At 49.7% G+C, this 16,909-nt stretch overlaps 1 protein-coding gene and 1 pseudogene across 3 annotated transcripts in view; both read left to right on the top strand.

Annotated features, from left to right (window-relative positions):
• Nos1 (nitric oxide synthase 1) overlaps positions 1-16,909 on the top strand; it is a 138,494-nt gene that overhangs the window by 109,122 nt on the left and 12,463 nt on the right. For 2 of the 3 annotated variants that reach the window (XM_045132966.1, XM_004664148.2), the window contains 5 exons: positions 7,831-8,024; positions 9,664-9,833; positions 14,658-14,868; positions 15,978-16,065; positions 16,770-16,891. In XM_045132966.1, coding sequence (XP_044988901.1) covers positions 7,831-8,024; positions 9,664-9,833; positions 14,658-14,868; positions 15,978-16,065; positions 16,770-16,891 — 785 coding nt within the window. Of the gene's footprint in view, positions 1-7,830; positions 8,025-9,663; positions 9,834-14,657; positions 14,869-15,974; positions 16,066-16,769; positions 16,892-16,909 lie in introns of all 3 variants that reach the window. The other variant, XM_045132965.1, reaches the window with a different exon arrangement.
• On the top strand, positions 10,090-10,189 carry LOC123454333 (annotated as a pseudogene).

Genomic DNA, 16,909 nt, shown 5'->3' on the forward strand with positions numbered 1-16,909 from the left:
TCTGTCGCTCTCAAATAAATAAATAAATAAATATTAAAAAAAAAAAAAAAACTTCCTCCCTTAAGCCGAGCGCGGTGATGCACGCCTTTAATCTCAGCATTCAGGAGGCAGAGGTAGGAGGATCACTGTGAGTTCGAGGCCACCCTGAGACTATTTAGTGAATTAAGGCAGCCTGGACTAGAGTGAGGCCTTACATTGAAAAACCATTTATATATCTCCTACCTGGACTCTTCTTACATGTCTACTGAATGATGAGAGGCTCTGTCTCTCCCTACATAGCTTCCTCTATGTTTTAATATCTTGTTATAAATGACCTTAATACCCCACATAGCCAAATATCATAATGTCTAATATAAAGCATGTTATCTTAGTATGAGGCAGTTTATCTTTTTGTTTTTCTTTTTTTATGCTTATTTGTTTATTTGAAAGTGACAGAGAAAGAGGCAGAGAGAGACAGAATGGGCGCGCCAGGGTCTCTGGCCACTGCAAACGAACTCCAGACACGTGCGCCCCCTTGTGCATCTGGCTAACGTGGGTCCTGGGGAATCAAGCCTCAAACCGGGGTCCTTAGGCTTCACAGGCAAGCGCCTAACCGCTAATCATCTCTCCAGCCCTATCTTTTTGTTTTCAAGGTAGGGTCTCGCTCTAGCCCAGGCTGACCTGGAATTCACTCTGTAGTCTCAGGCTGGCCTCAAACTCACCGTGATCCTCCTACCTTTGCCCCTTGAGTGCTGGGATTAAAGGCGTGCGCCACCACGCCCAGGTTTGGTGTGTGTGTGTGTGTGTGTGTGTGTGTGTGTGTGTGTGGTTTTTCTTGTGCTCATTTCATGGCAGTACTGGGGGTGAAACAGAGGCCAGTAGTAGGCTATCGAACTTCCTAACTCGCAGCCTTTCCAGCAACACTGGAAACAAAGCTGTCTCTGCCAGGTGAGAGACTTATGAGTGACTCAGCGCACCGGCCGCTGCCTCGCTTTGGGCTTGAGTCACAGGACCCACTGCCCTGCGGGAAATGTCGCTCTCAGACTTGGTCGCCATGCAGCAGAGGTCATGTGATCCCCACTGCCAGTGTGCCAGGGCTATTATTGCTGTCACCTATCTGAACAGGATGTGCTTAATGCCACCGAGACTGCAGCCGCTGTCCTTACATCCCTCCCACCCACACGCTTAGCTTCTAGACGTCTCTCTTCTCAAAACCAAACCAAGACTCGCCACCTCTCTACTCCAAAAGTAATTTTTTTTTTTTAGCATTAATGATTGTCTTTCATTGATCCTCCATTGAAGGGGATTTTTTTTTTAATTTTTATTTATTTATTTGAGAGAGAGAGAGGGAGAGAGTGACAGAAAGAGGCAGAGAGAGAGAGAGAGAATGGGCACGCCAGGGGCCGCCAGCTGCTGCAGACAAACTCCAGATGCATGCGCCACCTTGTGCATCCGGCTTACGTGGGTCCTGGGGAATTGAACCTGGGTCCTTTGCCTTTGCAGGCAAACGTGCCTTAACCTCTAAGTAATCTCTCTAGGCCTAGAGGGAACATTTTTCACTTTGCGGTTGCAGCCGTCCTTGGCTCTTTGCAAAGTGTCGTACAAAGAGCTCGTAGCCCTGGACACTGACCCCAGGTCTCACACGCACAGCCCATGTCTGCGGAGCTTTGTAAAGTCACTCAGGTCCTCTGAGCTCCCATTCCCTCAGCTATAACACGGCAACGATAGCTGGTACTTGGTCTAGCGCTTTCCCTGCTCCGAGCCCTCCACACAGCTCCTGTCATCCCCCATACCAGCCCAGGATAGCGCCTGTGATCCCTCACATTTTTCAATATGAGAAATGACAAGAAAGAAGTGCCCGTGAATTTTTTCAGGGTCACAGTGACCTGGTTATCTGACTGCTGTCCAGAGTCCAGAGTCACCACGGTACCAAATGACCACACAGATGGCCTCAACCACATCATCAGGCGGCTGTAACTATTATAAATGAGGGGCGTCAAGCAGAGAGCATCATACGGGGCCCCCACTTCTCTTCCTTGCTCATCCTAGATCAGGTCACCCACAAGTCTAGCATGCTTGCTTCTGTGTGCTTTTCCAAACACATGATGGATAGAGAGCCCCAGGGCTCTCATAGGTCCTCACACATTAATTAATTAACTAATTAATTAATGTATGTGGCAACTCACATCTTCAAATAATTAACTAAATGCAGTATTCTATACATAATGACCTCTGAGTAGAGAGATTCCATATTTGACATATTTATCTTCTTTCCCTTTTGTAACAGTTTTTAAAAATTATTATGTATTTGTGAGAGAGAGAATGGGCGGGCCAGGGCCTGGAGCAGCTGCATTCAAACTCCAGATGCATGTGCCACCTGGTGCATCTGGCTTACGTGGGTCCTGGGGAATCGAACCTGGGTCCTTTGGCTTTGCAGACCAGTGCCTCAACCACTAAGCCATCTCTCCAGCCAGCCCCTTCTTTTCTTCTTTTTTTTTTTTTTTAAATCCCATGACCTAAATAGCACTGGAAGAGAAGGGACGTAGGAACCACTGCAAAGTTCTTTCAGCCCAAGCTATGAAAGACCAAAAGACCAGGGTGTGATAAGCCTCATTCATAAGCAGCAGGAAAACTGACAGATAGTCCCCAACAAGCTTAAGATGAGCGTCTAAAGGTGATTACTGGAAGAACATCGTGAGCAAATTTAGGAGCTGAAATAGAATTAAAATTAGTTGTGAATTAGCAGAGAAAGGACCAAATTGTACCAAAGGGTTGGTTTCTTTAAGAGCAGACTCCAGAGTACTTACTACCTATTTGAGGGCTCAATGCCATTTCAAGCTTTATAAGGTTTATGTGGGGGTGGGGGAGGGAAGGAAGCGGATAACTGAGTGGGAGAAGCATAACTTTCCCATTTTCCCCCTGGCTACGTCCAAATTGGGCTCTTTGGCCCAAGAAGCCATAAACCAGAACATGGAAATCATGCCCACTAGAGATCCTTAATTGCAGACAAAGTGCTGAGAAAGAAGTAGAAAGCCATTGCAGGGTGACCTGCAACTTTGAAGGGAAGAATGACCACAGTCACCAGCAGGCCTGGGAATGAGTTTCTAAACACACGCCCAGCAATTAGCAAACAAGGCACAAGACAGAGACGGTAATGGAGCCCTAATGGGCAGCCAACCCTAACGGGCAGCCTGGGAATTAGGAAGTCCTAAAAGTTGGAGGTGGGAAAATGTGAGGCTTGAAAAGAATCCTTCAGGAGGGCGAAGTTTAGAGAAGAAAACAAGCAGAAATTTAGAGAAATGAGCTGGGTGTGGTGGTGCACACCTTTAATCCCAGCAATCAGGAGGCTGAGGCAGGAGGGTCACCGTGAGTACAAGGTCTCCCTGAAACTACATAGTGAATTTCAGGTCAGTCTAGGCTAGAGAGAGACCCTACCTTTAAAAAAAAAAAAAAAAAAAAGAGGTGCCTGAACAGGAGAAAAGATAATCACTGGAGACAGCCAGTGCTTTGAGATATGCACCACCACACCTGACTTAAAGAATTCTTTTTACTTTGGGTGGGGGGTGAGATGGCTTTTTTGTTGGGGGAGGATCTCACTCTAATCCAAAATGACCTGGCACTTGCTAGGCTGGCCTCCAGCTCACATTGCTCCTCCTACCTCAGCCTCCTGAGAGCTGGGATTATAGGTGTGAACCACCAGGCCTGTGGTCATCTCTGGTCTGCGTGACTGGAACAGCTACCTAATTTATCCCCTTGTTTCTGGGCTTGTCTCTTGAAGAACCATTTTCCAAAAACACAAAAGCCCAAGAACTCCTTTAGAAACATAAACTGGCCAGGCGTAGTGGCACATGCCTTTAATCCCAGCACTCGGGAGGCAGAGGTAGGAGGATCACATGAGTTCTAGGCTGCCCTGAGACTACATAGTGAATTCCAGGTCAGCCTGGGCTAGAGTGAGACCCTACCTCGAAAAAACAAACAAACAGAAAAAAATATATATGTGTGTGTGTGTGTGTGTGTGCGCGTGCGCGCACTGAAAGAGAGGGATTTCTTAGTGGTTAAGGTGCTTGCCAACGAAGCCAAAGGACCCAGGTTCAATTCCCCAGGACTCACATAAACCACAAGGTGGTGCATGTGTCTGAGCCCCTGGCATGCCCATGTTCTCTCTCTCTCTCTCTCTTTCTCTCTCTCTGACAAATAAATAAATAATAAAATAGAATATCTTCCTCCTATCAGGCCAGACCCAAACCCCTCCAGTCATGGTAGCATATACATACAATCTCAGCTGAGGCAGGAGGATTGTGAGTTCCAGACCCGCCTGGCCTACATAGCAAGGCTCAGGATCACGGTGCGTTTGAGGCCAGCCTGAGACTACTATGGTGAATTCCAGGTCAGCCTGGGCTGCAGAAAGACCCTACCTCAAAATAAATAAACAAACAAAAACTAGAGGAAGACAGAAAGAAAAGCCGTTTTTATCCTGTGCAAACATGCTACCCCATTTCATGGCTATGGGCAATGGGATTTTCCCCTTTTCTAGAACTCCCTGTCCTGGACCCTTGCGTGCCCTCTACTCATTTTGTTCAAGTGCCAGCTCACCATAGAGGCCGCCTGCCCATCCTGACTTAGCCCACTGCCCAACCCATTACCCCCGCACATCCACTTTCCTAAACGCCTCTGAGATCTTGAAGTGAGACAAAGGCAATCTAACCTCCTCACCCATCACTCTCCGCTGGTACCTAGGGCCATGGCCCGGACTCGGTGAACATGGGCTGAAAGAATGAAGCTCTTTAGCTTGGGAGCCCCCAGCAGACACCGACTCTTCTGGAAGGATGGCAGTGTTAGATATTTGCTTTAGTTGCTTAAGGCTGGACGTTAGCAGACTGTTATTTCATCTGTGTCCCTGACTGATCCGCTGCCGTGTGTGTGTGTGTGTGTGTGTGTGTGTGTGTGTGTGTGTGTGCAGAAATGCATCACACAGGGGGCAGTCTGGATCCAAATAGCCAACTACTGTCCCCAAATTGCCCTTTTCTGCCTCTCCTTGAACTTCCCAATGGCCCATGTATCCTAAACTTTGGGGGGGGGGGGAGGCATGAAGAAGCTGGGCATGGTGCCACATGCCTTTCATCCCAGCACTCAGGAGGATCCATGTGAATTTGAGGCCACCCTGGGACTACATAGTGAATTCCAGATCAGACTGGGCTAGAGCGATACCCTAACTATCTTAAAACACACACACACACACACACACACACACACATACACGTGTGAAGGAAAGAAGGAATGGAAAGAAAAACTCAAGGGATAAGGCAGGAGGATTACCAAGAGTATAAGGCCAACCTGGGCTATGTAGCAATTTCTAGGCCAGCCTGGGCTACAGTGTGAGACCCTATCTCAAACCCCTATCCCTGGAAAATGCTGGAATAAGTATCCTTCCCTTAGAAGAACACCCCACCCCCAGCAAAACTGAGAAATAAAACTGCTGATGTCCAAGCTGCTGGGACCGGACCGTCATCTCACCCAGCTATTCTCAGTTAAGCTGTTTGCAAAGGCCCCTGGCTGAAAATCCCAGTTGGGGTAGAACCTGGCAGCTCGCATACCAGCCACCTTCCCGTTCCTGTCCCTTTATCTGCCCTGTTTGGGGAAAGCAACTGGGAGCCAGCTCAGCAAGTTCGGGTCCTCCGCGGCCCTGTTTGTTACCAGTCGTGATTTGAGTGCGGGAAGAAAGCAGGATTTGCAGTTCTTTCAAAGCCTTCCCCCAAATCCAAACGCCCACATCTAAAGTCTTGCAGCGCCCCCTGCTGGTATGGGAGGCGCCCAACTCTAAAGTCTTGCAGCGCCCCCTGCTGCTATGGTTACTCGTAATTCTACCTTCAGCGGAGGGAAAGATGATGTCTTTGCTACCCGAACCAAAGACGGATCATGCAAATAAACCCCAGTGCTCCAGAGAGGATAAGACCTTCCCCCCAAAAAAGAGAGGAGCCCCAACTCCTAAAAGTTAATTCACAAGTATGGTCCCCCAACTTCACCACCATCCTAGGTACACAGACACGCCCATGCTCCAAGAAGATGCTTCACGCACGCTCCCCCCCCCCCACATACCCTCAAAAGCACGTGCCAGCCCAACTATTTTTAATAACGGTGCCTATTTGTATCACAAAAGGGCTTTTGGTTGTGCCAAAAACTCCCTAAATAGCAAGTCCTCTGGGTCTATTGAAGCGTGATTTACATACAGTGGGGAATGTTGAAACTTCATGTTGGAGACCAAGTTGGCAAGGGAGAAGGAAGGAGCCGGTCGGAAAACCAGTGGCAGCTCAGAGTGAAAAAAATGCTGCTCATCAAATGTCACGGAGCCCACGGTTTGCAATATTATGTAGAACACAGTGTAACTGAGCCACACCTTGCTAAAGGGTCAGAATGGGAACACTCTAAGAATTACTTTTTATTTATTTATGACTTTTTTTTGGTGTTACTAGGATTGAACCAGAGCCTTATTCATGCTAGATGCTAGGCAAGCACTCTACCACTGATCTATGCCCCCCCATTGCTTTTTTTTTTTTTTTTTTTTGAGCCAGGCTGGCCTTGAACTCACATTAGTCCAACATGCCTCTTTTAAAAAATCTATTTTTTTATTTTTATTTACTTGTTTATTTATTTGACAGAGAGAGAGGGAGGGAGGGAGAGAGAATGGGTGCGCCAGGGCCTCCAGCCACTGCAAATGAATTCCAGACGCATGTGCCCCTTGTGCATCTGGCTTCTGTGGGTCCTGGGGAATGGAACCTGGGTCCTTTGGCTTTGCAGGCAAACACCTTAACTATTAAGCCATCTCCCCAGCCCGAAAAAATAGTCTATTTTAAAAAAAAAAAAAAGGTACTTGCCTGCAAAGCCCAGGTTTCATTCCTCAGTACCCATTCATTTCATTCCTCAGTAAGCCAAATGCAAAAGGTGGCGCATGCAACTAGAGTTCGTTTTCAGTGGCTGGAAGCCCTAGTGCACCCATTTTCTCTCCCTCTCTCTCCACTTGCCTCTTCCTCTCCCTCTCTCTCTCTCTGAAATAAATAAACAAATGAAACATTGTTTAATCAATGCAAAGGGAATGACTAGACAGGCAGATTTTCTTTATAAATAAGTCTCTCCATTTTTTTTTTTTTTTTTTTTTTTAGCATTACTGAGTTTGTGCCTAACAGGAACCTGAGTTGAAGCAGAGGTCTTCTTGGTTTTACGGCCACAACATTGGGACTCGTTTACAAAACAGAGTGGATCCCACACTTGTAGGAGAAAAAGAACTTCAGGGAATGGAGCACCCCTGCCTGTAGCTACAGTGGGGCGCTGTTCCCTGGGAGGACCCGCATTGGTTCTTAGGGCAGTCTGCCCAGCAACAGGCTAACCCTGGGAGTCAGGTTTCTTCGTTCTACAAGTGCTCTTAGTACATGCCATCCGCTGTGGTAGGCACCAGAGATGCCAAAATGGACAGACGGCCTGTCCCAGAAGGAAGTAACCAATGCTATGGACAATGGAGAGACGAGGGGGCAGAGGAAAGAGAACAGGGCAGATACATCTGAGGCCTGAGGTCAGTTCAGGGCTGGGGGAGTGAGCCAGAGAGCTTCCTGCAACAGTCAGACAGAAGACACAGAGAGCTTGAGGCTAAGAAGGAGTTGGAGAAGGGTGTGAACAGCCACATCGACGACGCCTTGTGGTCCCAATGATGAGAGCCCAGACCTGGCCGTTGCCTCTGCCATGGGCTCAGGAGAGACGCGTGGTGGGACACGCCTTGCTGGCCCAGCTCCAGGCGTCCTGGGCCAGCAGAGACAGGGCAGCCCCGGGGCCTTGACCCCACCGTCCCCTTCTTCCCTGCAGCCGATCAACCATCTTCGTGAGACTCCACACCAACGGGAACCAGGAGCTGCAGTACCAGCCTGGGGACCACCTAGGCGTGTTCCCCGGCAACCGCGAAGACCTGGTGACGGCGCTCATCGAGCGGCTGGAGGACGCGCCTCCTGTCAATCAGATGGTGAAGGTGGAGCTGCTGGAGGAGCGGAACACGGCGCTGGGTGAGCGGGGGCGCTAGGGGGCGCGCGAGAGCAAGGCGCTGGGTGAGTGGGGGCGCTAGGGGGCGCGCGAGAGCAAGGCGCTGGGTGAGTGGGGGGTCGCCAGGGGGCGCACGGGAGCGCGGGCCGCAGCAGCATTAGGCCCTGGGTAGCGTATGCGTGGCCTCTGCGCAGGCATCCCAGTTTCCCCCGGTGCTAGACTCAGTCTGCAGCCATCACCTTCTTCCTTCCTTCTTTATTCCTTCCTCCTTTCTTTCTTCTTTCCTCCCTCCCTCATTCTTTCCCTTCCTTCCTTTTCTTGACAATCTCTCTGTGTAACCCAGACTGGCCTTTGAAGTCAGTCCTCCTGCCTCAGCCTGTAAGTGCTGGGACTAACAGGCCTGCCCACCCCGCTGGGCTTGAGGAAGGTTCAAAGGTAATGTTTCATCTTCAGCTCAGTGGACACAGATGGTCCCTGGACCCCAGGACCAGAGCTGTGGTGGCCTGACCTGGCAACCCGTCTTTACAAAGGAGCTGGGTAGCGTGTGGACGTAGCATATAATCAATACCTTCCCAAGACTCCCCTGGGAAGTAGCCACTGTGGAGAGACACGCCTCCCTTATCGCTACCACTTTCTTAGGGTTGGAACAGAGCTTGCTTGAACTCACAGTGAGGGGCAGATTTGTGTCTGAATGGAAGCTACGTGAAGGCAGCGCAATCCAAACACCCTCCTCTGGCTTCATAGGGCAGAGGTTCCAGAAGATACCAAAGTCCATGATGCTTAAGTCCCCTATTTGAAATGGCATCATATTTACACACTACCCATGCATACTTTAATTTTATTATTTTATTTTATTTTATTTTGGTTTTTTGAAGTAGGGTCTCGCTCTAGTCCAGGCTGACCTGGAATTCACTATGTAGTCTCAGGGTGGCCTTGAACTCACAGCGATACTCCTACCTCTGCCTCCCAAGTGCTGGGATTAAAGGCGAAAGCCACCATGGCTGGCTACTTTATTTTCTAAATAATTTTTTTCAAATTTATTTACTTACAAAGAGGGAGAGAGAGAGAAAGAGAGAGAGCGGGTGTGCCCAGGCCTCTTGCTACTGCACTGGAACTCCAGATGCATGCACCACCTTGCACATCTGGCTTTGTCTCGGTGCTGGTGAATTGAACCACCAGCTGGCTGGCTTTGCAAGCAAGTGTTTTAAACCGCTGAGCCATCCCCGCCCAGCCCTCATGCGCACTTGAAATCATTCGTAGATTATTTACTATGCCCAGCAAAATGTAAGTGCCATATAAATAGTACTAAACTGTATCATTTCAGGATAATGACCCAAAAAAAAGTCTATACATATTCAGTAGAGATGAAATGTCTATTTTCAATCCTCCCTACACTCCACAGAGTACAGAACCCGTGGATGGGGGGGATCATAGAACAACACAGTAGTTAGACCCAGATCTAGTACTAGAATGCCTGAATTCACGCTTGTGACATGGGTGACCTGCAGCTCTCTGGGCTCCCATGCTCACCACCGCAGATCATAGCAGCAGTGACCACCTTAGCGCTGTGGCGAAGAGTGAATGAGTCTAGAGCAGGCCTGGAGTCCTGACTGGAACCCAAGCCTCGCCCGCTCACCCCTCATCCTCAATGTGCTTCGCCAGGTGTCATCAGTAACTGGAAAGACGAGCCTCGACTCCCGCCCTGCACCATCTTCCAGGCCTTCAAATACTACCTGGACATCACCACGCCGCCCACGCCCCTGCAGCTACAGCAGTTCGCCTCTCTGGCCACCAATGAGAAAGAGAAGCAGCGGCTACTGGTCCTCAGCAAGGTGGGTCCCTGGACCTCTCACAACCTCTGGAAGGGGTTGGGGGTCGGGGGGATCGTTCAAACAGCCTACACTTTGGAGAGCTGTTCTTCCAACTCTCCCCAGCAGGGGGCAGTCCCGGGCAATGGCTGTTTTACATGCGGCCACCAATATTGGCTCCTCGTCCATTTTGCCTAACCCTAACCATGCGGCTTCCTGGCTCTAAGGCCTGACAGAGTAAGAGTGACCCCTGGCCATCATAGAAACTGCTTTCCTGTACTCGCTTTGGCAGCGCAGACACTAAAGCTGACACAATACAGAGATTAGCATGACCCCTGGGCAAGGATGACCTGCAAATTTGTGAAGTGTTGCATAGTAAAAGAAAAAGAAATTGCTCTCCTAACCCTCTTCTGGCCTTTCCTTTGTGGCCCTGTGTTCCATCTTGACCCATTTACTTGGAATGCTTGGAAGAGAAATAATACAGAGAAATTCAGAGCACCCCAGTTAAAAAGCTCAGGGCTTTGGCCAGTGTGGTGGGTGGCGCTCACCTTTCATCTCAGCACTTGGGAGGCTGACGCAGGAAGATCGCTGTGAGATCAAGGCCAGCCTGAGACTGCACAGTGAATTCCACGTCAGCCTGGGCTAGAGCAACACCCTACCTCAAAACAAAAAAAATAAATAAATAAATAAAACAAGGGGTTTGTTGTTGTGGTTTTCTGGTACAGAAAAGAAAGAGATATAAGCTAGCTATAAGAGACTGTTGTTGGTCAGGTGACCCAGAGCCTTTACCACCCCTGCTTGGGCACTCTGAATGAATGTGCCGAGACTCCTGCCTACCCGGGAGGGTCATGCCACTCTGCCTCCTCCCAGCGGGGTCTCCTTTCCAGAGTGCAGCCCCCAGCAAAGGCTGCTTCTCATGCTATCCAAGAACGGGGACTGAATGGCGGGCAGCAAGGAAGAGGCTCACCAGCAAATGCATGTTATTTAGGAAGAGGAAAATAACAGCAGCAGACAGCTAGGGATGTTTAAGTGGTTACCACTGGGGAGCTGGGAACAGATGGTCGTGGAAGAACAGCAGACCATTATTTTTAATCATAAGCTTAAGAAAAAAACTTTTTTTTTACTTTTAGAATATTCATGACATGGATTAAAATGTGCAACTCATGAAAGGGGGTGATATGAATGGGGAGCGTTCTGCACAGTATTATTTAAAGTACAATTTGTGTAAATCTATTTTTTCCCCTAAAAGCAAAAAGTCTTCAACATGGGATAAATGAACAAGCAATTTAAAAAAAATTTCATTTATTTATTTGAGAGAGAGAGAGAGGAAGAGAGAAAGAATGGGCACACCGGGGCCTCTAACCATTGAAAACAAACTCCAGATGCAAGCACCACCATGTGCAGCTGGCTTACAGGAGTTCTGGGGAATCGAACCTGGGTCTTTAGGCTTCACAGGCAAGTGCCTTAATGGCTAAGCCATCTCTCCAGCCCGTGAGCAAGTAATTTTATTAGTGGAAATACCTGTGTGTGAAGAAATGGAAAAGGAGTCAATGAAGGCTAGGAGAGAATGGTCAGACTGCAGAACAGGGCCTGACCACAAGAAAAGGAAGAGAGGGAAAATAGGGTGGGAACGTCCTGGCTTACAATTCACTTTTACACAGAACAAGTAAGGGGAATTGGAAAGTTGGCTTATTCAGTTAAATGCTCAAAAAAATTTAAAAAACAAGGTGGAGCCGGGTGTGGCAGCGCATGCACTCAGGAAGCAGAGGTAGGAGGATCTCCGTTGGTTCGAGGCCAGCCTGAGAGTACATAGTGAATTTCAGGTCAGCCTGGACTAGAGTGAGACCCTACCTCGAAAAACCAAAACCAAAAACAAACAAACAAAAGAACAAGGTGCAGTCAATAGGGGAAGATACCAGAAGTTGACTTTTGGCCTCCATATACGTGTGGGAACACATGTAGTGTGCCTGCACATACGTGTGTGTCCATGTGTGTACCCCATGCATGCAAACCACATGCACTGAAGAAGACTTACACCTGATCTCCCTTGAAAAGAAGACAAAAGGAGAGGGTAGGGGAGGAGGCAGGAAAAGAGAATAGGCAAGGTCCTTGGAGCTTTGTAGAGTCAAGGCCACAGCTTCAGGAAGGGGCTAGCCTCGGATCAGTTCCTTCTGTGCCCATCAGCCATATATTGGGAATGGCCTGCAGGAATCCAGACCTGGCACCAACGCAGGTGACCACTGTCAGTTTCAGGTAGGGGTCAGGAAGAGGTCTGTTTTAGGTAAAGGTCAACTCAAGAGTTTTCCACTGGGGCTCTTGGTCACTTGGCCCCACAGCAGCTGGACAGTTGGTGAGGCTGGGGGCTGGGAAAGCACACCTCAGGAGCACAGCCTCTAGTCCTAAGACAAGGCTGGTGCCACGGGGTGAGTCTGAACTGTCCCCTGTGGGCTCGTGCTTTGGGTGCTTGGTCTCCAGCTGGTTGTGCTGTTTTTGGAAAGGTCTAGAATCTTTGAGAGGTGGGACCTACTGGAAGAAGCAGGCCCCTGGAGGGTGGGTATATTAAGCCTGCCCATTTCCCGTCAGTCTCTGTTGCCTGGTCTGCTGGGATGTGAATGGTGGAGTTCCCTTACACACTCTTGCCACCTCGTGGTTCTTCCCAACCAGTGGCATCCTGTGCTGTGACCAATGGCCCTGGCATGCTCACTCATTCTCTCTCTCTCTCTCTCTCTCTCTTGTTCACTCACTCTGTGTGTGTGTGTGTGTGTCCCAGATAAATTAATAAAAATATTTAATTAGAAAAGAAAAGAGGTAAGGCCCAAATTGGGAATGTAGCTTAACATACATATGGTTTAATCCCCAGCACCGGCCCTGCAAAAAGGGATGGGGGAGGCCTAGAGAGATGGTTCAGTGGTTAAGGCACTTGTCTGCAAAGCCTGACAGCCCAGGTTCAGTTTTCCAGTTCCCATATAAAGCTAGATAGATGCACAAAGTGGCACACGCGCCTAGGGTTCATTTGCAGTGGCAGGAAGCCCTGGCATGTTCATACTCCTCTCTCTCTGTCTGTCTCTCAAATAAATAATATTTTTTTTAAAGAGGGAAGTTAAGAGAGGGAGAAAGAAAAGAAAAAAAGGAAGGCTTTGGGGGAGGTGATTAAGTTAGAAGGCTCTAGTCTCATTAATGAAATTAGTATTTTTTAAAAAACTTTTTTTGTTGTTTATCTTTATTTATTTGAGAGTGACAGACAGAGAGAGAAAGAGACAGAAAGAGAGAGAGGAGAGTGGGCACACCAGGGCTGCTTAGCCACTGCAAAGAACTCCAGACGCATGCGCCCCCTTGTGCATCTGGCTAACGTGGGTCCTGGGGAATCGAGCCTCGAAACGGGGTCCTTAGGCTTCACAGGCAAGCGCATAATCGCTGAGCCATTTCTCCAGCCCAGTGAATGAAATTTAGGATTTTTACAAGAGGCTTGGGGAGCTGTTTGGCCACTCCTGTCATGTGAAGATATGTTAGCAAGTGCCACCTATGAAAACCAAATCCTCACCGGACCCCAGATCTGCTGGTTCCTTGGCCATGTGCCTCCAGACCTCTGAGCAACCCACTCCCATGGTCTGAATTGAACCAGGTTTCTTTTGTTTTTTTTAAGGTAACTGCTACAGTCATAGTTTCTAGTATTTTAAGCCAGCTGGTTAGCTCTGTTGGTTAAATCATGGTTCTGATACTGTTTAACTTTATTTATCTGCAAGCAGAGAGAGAGAGAGAGACTGGGCATGCCAGGGCCTCCAGCCACTGCAAACAAATGAGTGAGCCACTTTGTGCATCTGGCTTTATGTGGGTCCTGGGGGATCAAACCCCAGGTCATGAGGGCTTTGCAGGCAAACACCTTAACCAACAGGCAATCTCTCCAGCCCCTGACCCAATGTTTTGAAATAGCTCCCTCTAGGAGGGAGTTACCATGGAAGTTGTTAATTATAAAAAATAAATAAATAAAAATAAATTTTTTTAAATGGCAGTCTGAAGGGCTTGCCTCAAAAGAAAGAAGGAAAGAAAGAAAGGAAGGAAGAAAAAGAAAGAAAGAAAGAAAGAAAGAAAGAAAGAAAGAAAGAAAGAAAGAGAGGAAAAGAAAAGAAAAGAAGAGAAAAGAAAAGAAAAGAAAAGAAAAGAAGAGAAAAGAAAGCGCTCTCTATGTTAATTACTGTTCTCATCATTGTGGCCAAATACCTTGGCAAGAGGCAGCTTACAGGAGGAAGGGTTTATGTTGGCTCACGGTTTGTGGGACACCATCCATGACTGTGGTGAAGACATGGTGGGCAGAAGTGGCCCCTCTGCTGTCCGCGGGGACATGTGGCTGCTGACCACATCTCCATCTGGAAGCAGATGAGTCAAAAACTAGAGGTGAAGCCGGGTGTGGTGGCGCATGCCTTTAATCCCACACGTGGAGGCAGAGGCAGGAGGATCGCCATGAGTTCGAGGCCACCCTGAGACTCCATGGTGAGTTCCAGGTCAGCCTGGACCAGAGTGACACCCTACCTCGAATAAAAAAAAAAAAAAAAAATACTGGAGGTTGGGGGGGAGGGGGTAACCCTCTTGCCAGGCCCCTCCTCCTAAAGGTTCTGCAAACTCTCGCGAAACAGTGCCACCGGCTAGAGACCAAGTGTGCAAACACAGGAGCCTGTGGGGACACTTCACACTCAAACCTGATCCCCAGAGGGGTTCGGGGACCTCTCTCAAGCCTGGCTCAGCACAGAGCTTCTCACTTGTGTTTGACTCTTCCCCTGGCGCGCCGTGCGGGCTCCGCCAGAAGTCGGGGTGCTACCCCTCGAGCCCGCCTCCATTCTCTCCTTGCCACAGGGGCTGCAGGAGTACGAGGAGTGGAAGTGGGACAAGAACCCCACCATGGTGGAAGTGCTGGAGGAGTTCCCGTCCATCCGGACGCCGGCCACCCTGCTCCTCACGCAGCTGTCCCTGCTGCAGCCGCGCTACTACTCCATCAGCTCCTCCCCGGACATGTACCCCGGCGAGGTGCACCTCACCGTGGCCATCGTGACCTACCACACCCGAGGTAGGCGGGCGGGGACGCCCCCGGGTCTGCATTTGCTCCCCCCCCAAGGCCCCCGGAGGTCTCCCCCTAAACTGCCCGCGGGTCAGATCCCTGCAGGACACAGGGGAAGAGGAAAAGACTGAGCAGCATTAAAAAGAGGCGAGGTGTGGGCTGGAGGGATGGCCCAGCGGTGAAGGCGCTTGCCTCAGAAGCCTAAGGACCCATGTTCCACTCTCCAGGTCCCACAGAAGCCCAGATGCGCAAGAGGACGCAAGGGCACAATCACACATGCGCACGAGGGGGCGTACACATCTGGAGTTCAGTTGCAGTGGCTGAAAGCCCTGGAGTGCCAATTCTCTCTCTCTCTCTCTCTCTCTCTCTCTCTCATAAAAAATAAAAAGGATAGACTGTTGGGCTTGCCTTGAAAAATAAATAAGGAGGTGGGGTGTGCATGTTGAACCCATTGGCTGTGCTCCATATCCTCTTGGACCCTAAGAAATACCTAGAACAAGCCACCAGACCTTTCCCTGAGGAGCTCTCTGCTGCATCACATGTGGCTGGTGGAGGCTCGAGGAAGTTACACCTAAACTGCCCCTATATTTTCCTTCAATTATTTATTTATTTGAGAGAGAGAGAGAGAGAGAGAATGGGTGTGCCAGGGCCTCCGGTCACTACAAATGAACTCCAGACACATATCCTACCTCGTGCATCCAGCTTATATGGGGCTTGGGGAATTGAACCTGGGTTCTTAGACTACAAGTGGGCTGATGCCCCTCTTGCCAAGCAAGCGCCTTGACCACTAAGCCATCCCTCCAGCCCTGTTTTCCTCCTTTGATAAAGCAGTCCAGACGTGCAATTCCTGCAGGCACAGACCAGGATCCCAGCAGCAAGACGCTCAGAGCACCTTGACCAAGGCCCTGACGTGGGTGGGATCTGAATGTCACCCCTCGGTGCTCTCCAGACCCAGGGCAGGTGCACCCAGCTCGCCGCTTCCCCTTCAGTCCCAGAATTCCAAGGCACAAACTTAGCATTGGCCTGCAAACATACTGTACTTGGGGCGAGGGGTGGAGAGGTTGGGGTGGGGGAGGCGAGGCAGTGGCTGAAACAGATCACTCGTTTATTCCCAGTAGATGGAGAAGGACCAATTCACCATGGCGTGTGCTCCTCCTGGCTCAACCGGATACAGACTGATGAAGTGGTGCCTTGCTTCGTGAGAGGGTGAGACACACACACACACGCACGGGAAGAGGCCGGTGACCTTCGGGCCAGCAGGCTGATGTCACACGTTGGAGTGAATGGACCAGACTAAGAGTCAAGACAGATGGCAGGGAGAGGCAGGACGGGGACCAGTGTTCTTCGTCACTCCAAGTTGTTAGGGAAACGGGATCATGGGACAGAGTGACGCAGCCGGCTGAGCAAGTGTTAAGGCAATGAACAGTGACCAAGTACTTGTTCTGCATGGCGTGCTGGGGCTGCGGTGAGGACCGGGAGGACACTCCGCCTCCGTGGACTTTACAGACCCGGGGATTCTGTCCAACCTGGAGTTTGTTTGCAGTGGCTGGAGGCCCTCGTGTGCCCATTCTCTCTCTCTCTCTCTGCCTCCATCTCTTTCTCTCTCTCTCAAATAAACAAATAAAATATAAAAATAAGTAAGTAAACCATAGAGAAGCTCCATTTTAGCCCAGTCCATCTCTGCCCTATGGCCTTGCCTGACCATGTGAGGTAGGGAATGAAGCAATAGCCAACCTCCAGTGACGTCCTGTTTTTGGAGTCCCCTGAGTTTTCGGAGTCCCACCCTAAAGAGAGTTCCCTGGCCCCACTCAAGGGCATCCCCCCACGGTGGCTGCCTGGCCTGAGTTGATCTCCCAACATGGGGTGCAGCTGAACCCGGCAAGGCTCCTGACTCTCTTTTCTTTGTCCAGCGCCCCCAGCTTCCACCTACCCCGAAACCCCCAGGTGCCCTGCATCCTGGTTGGCCCGGGGACCGGCATCGCCCCCTTCCGAAGCTTCTGGCAGCAGCGACAGTTCGACATTCAACACAAAGGTGGGTGTGACCCAGCAG

Source organism: Jaculus jaculus, chromosome 13, assembly GCF_020740685.1.
Source record: "Jaculus jaculus isolate mJacJac1 chromosome 13, mJacJac1.mat.Y.cur, whole genome shotgun sequence".
Classification (NCBI taxonomy): Eukaryota; Metazoa; Chordata; class Mammalia; order Rodentia; family Dipodidae; genus Jaculus; species Jaculus jaculus.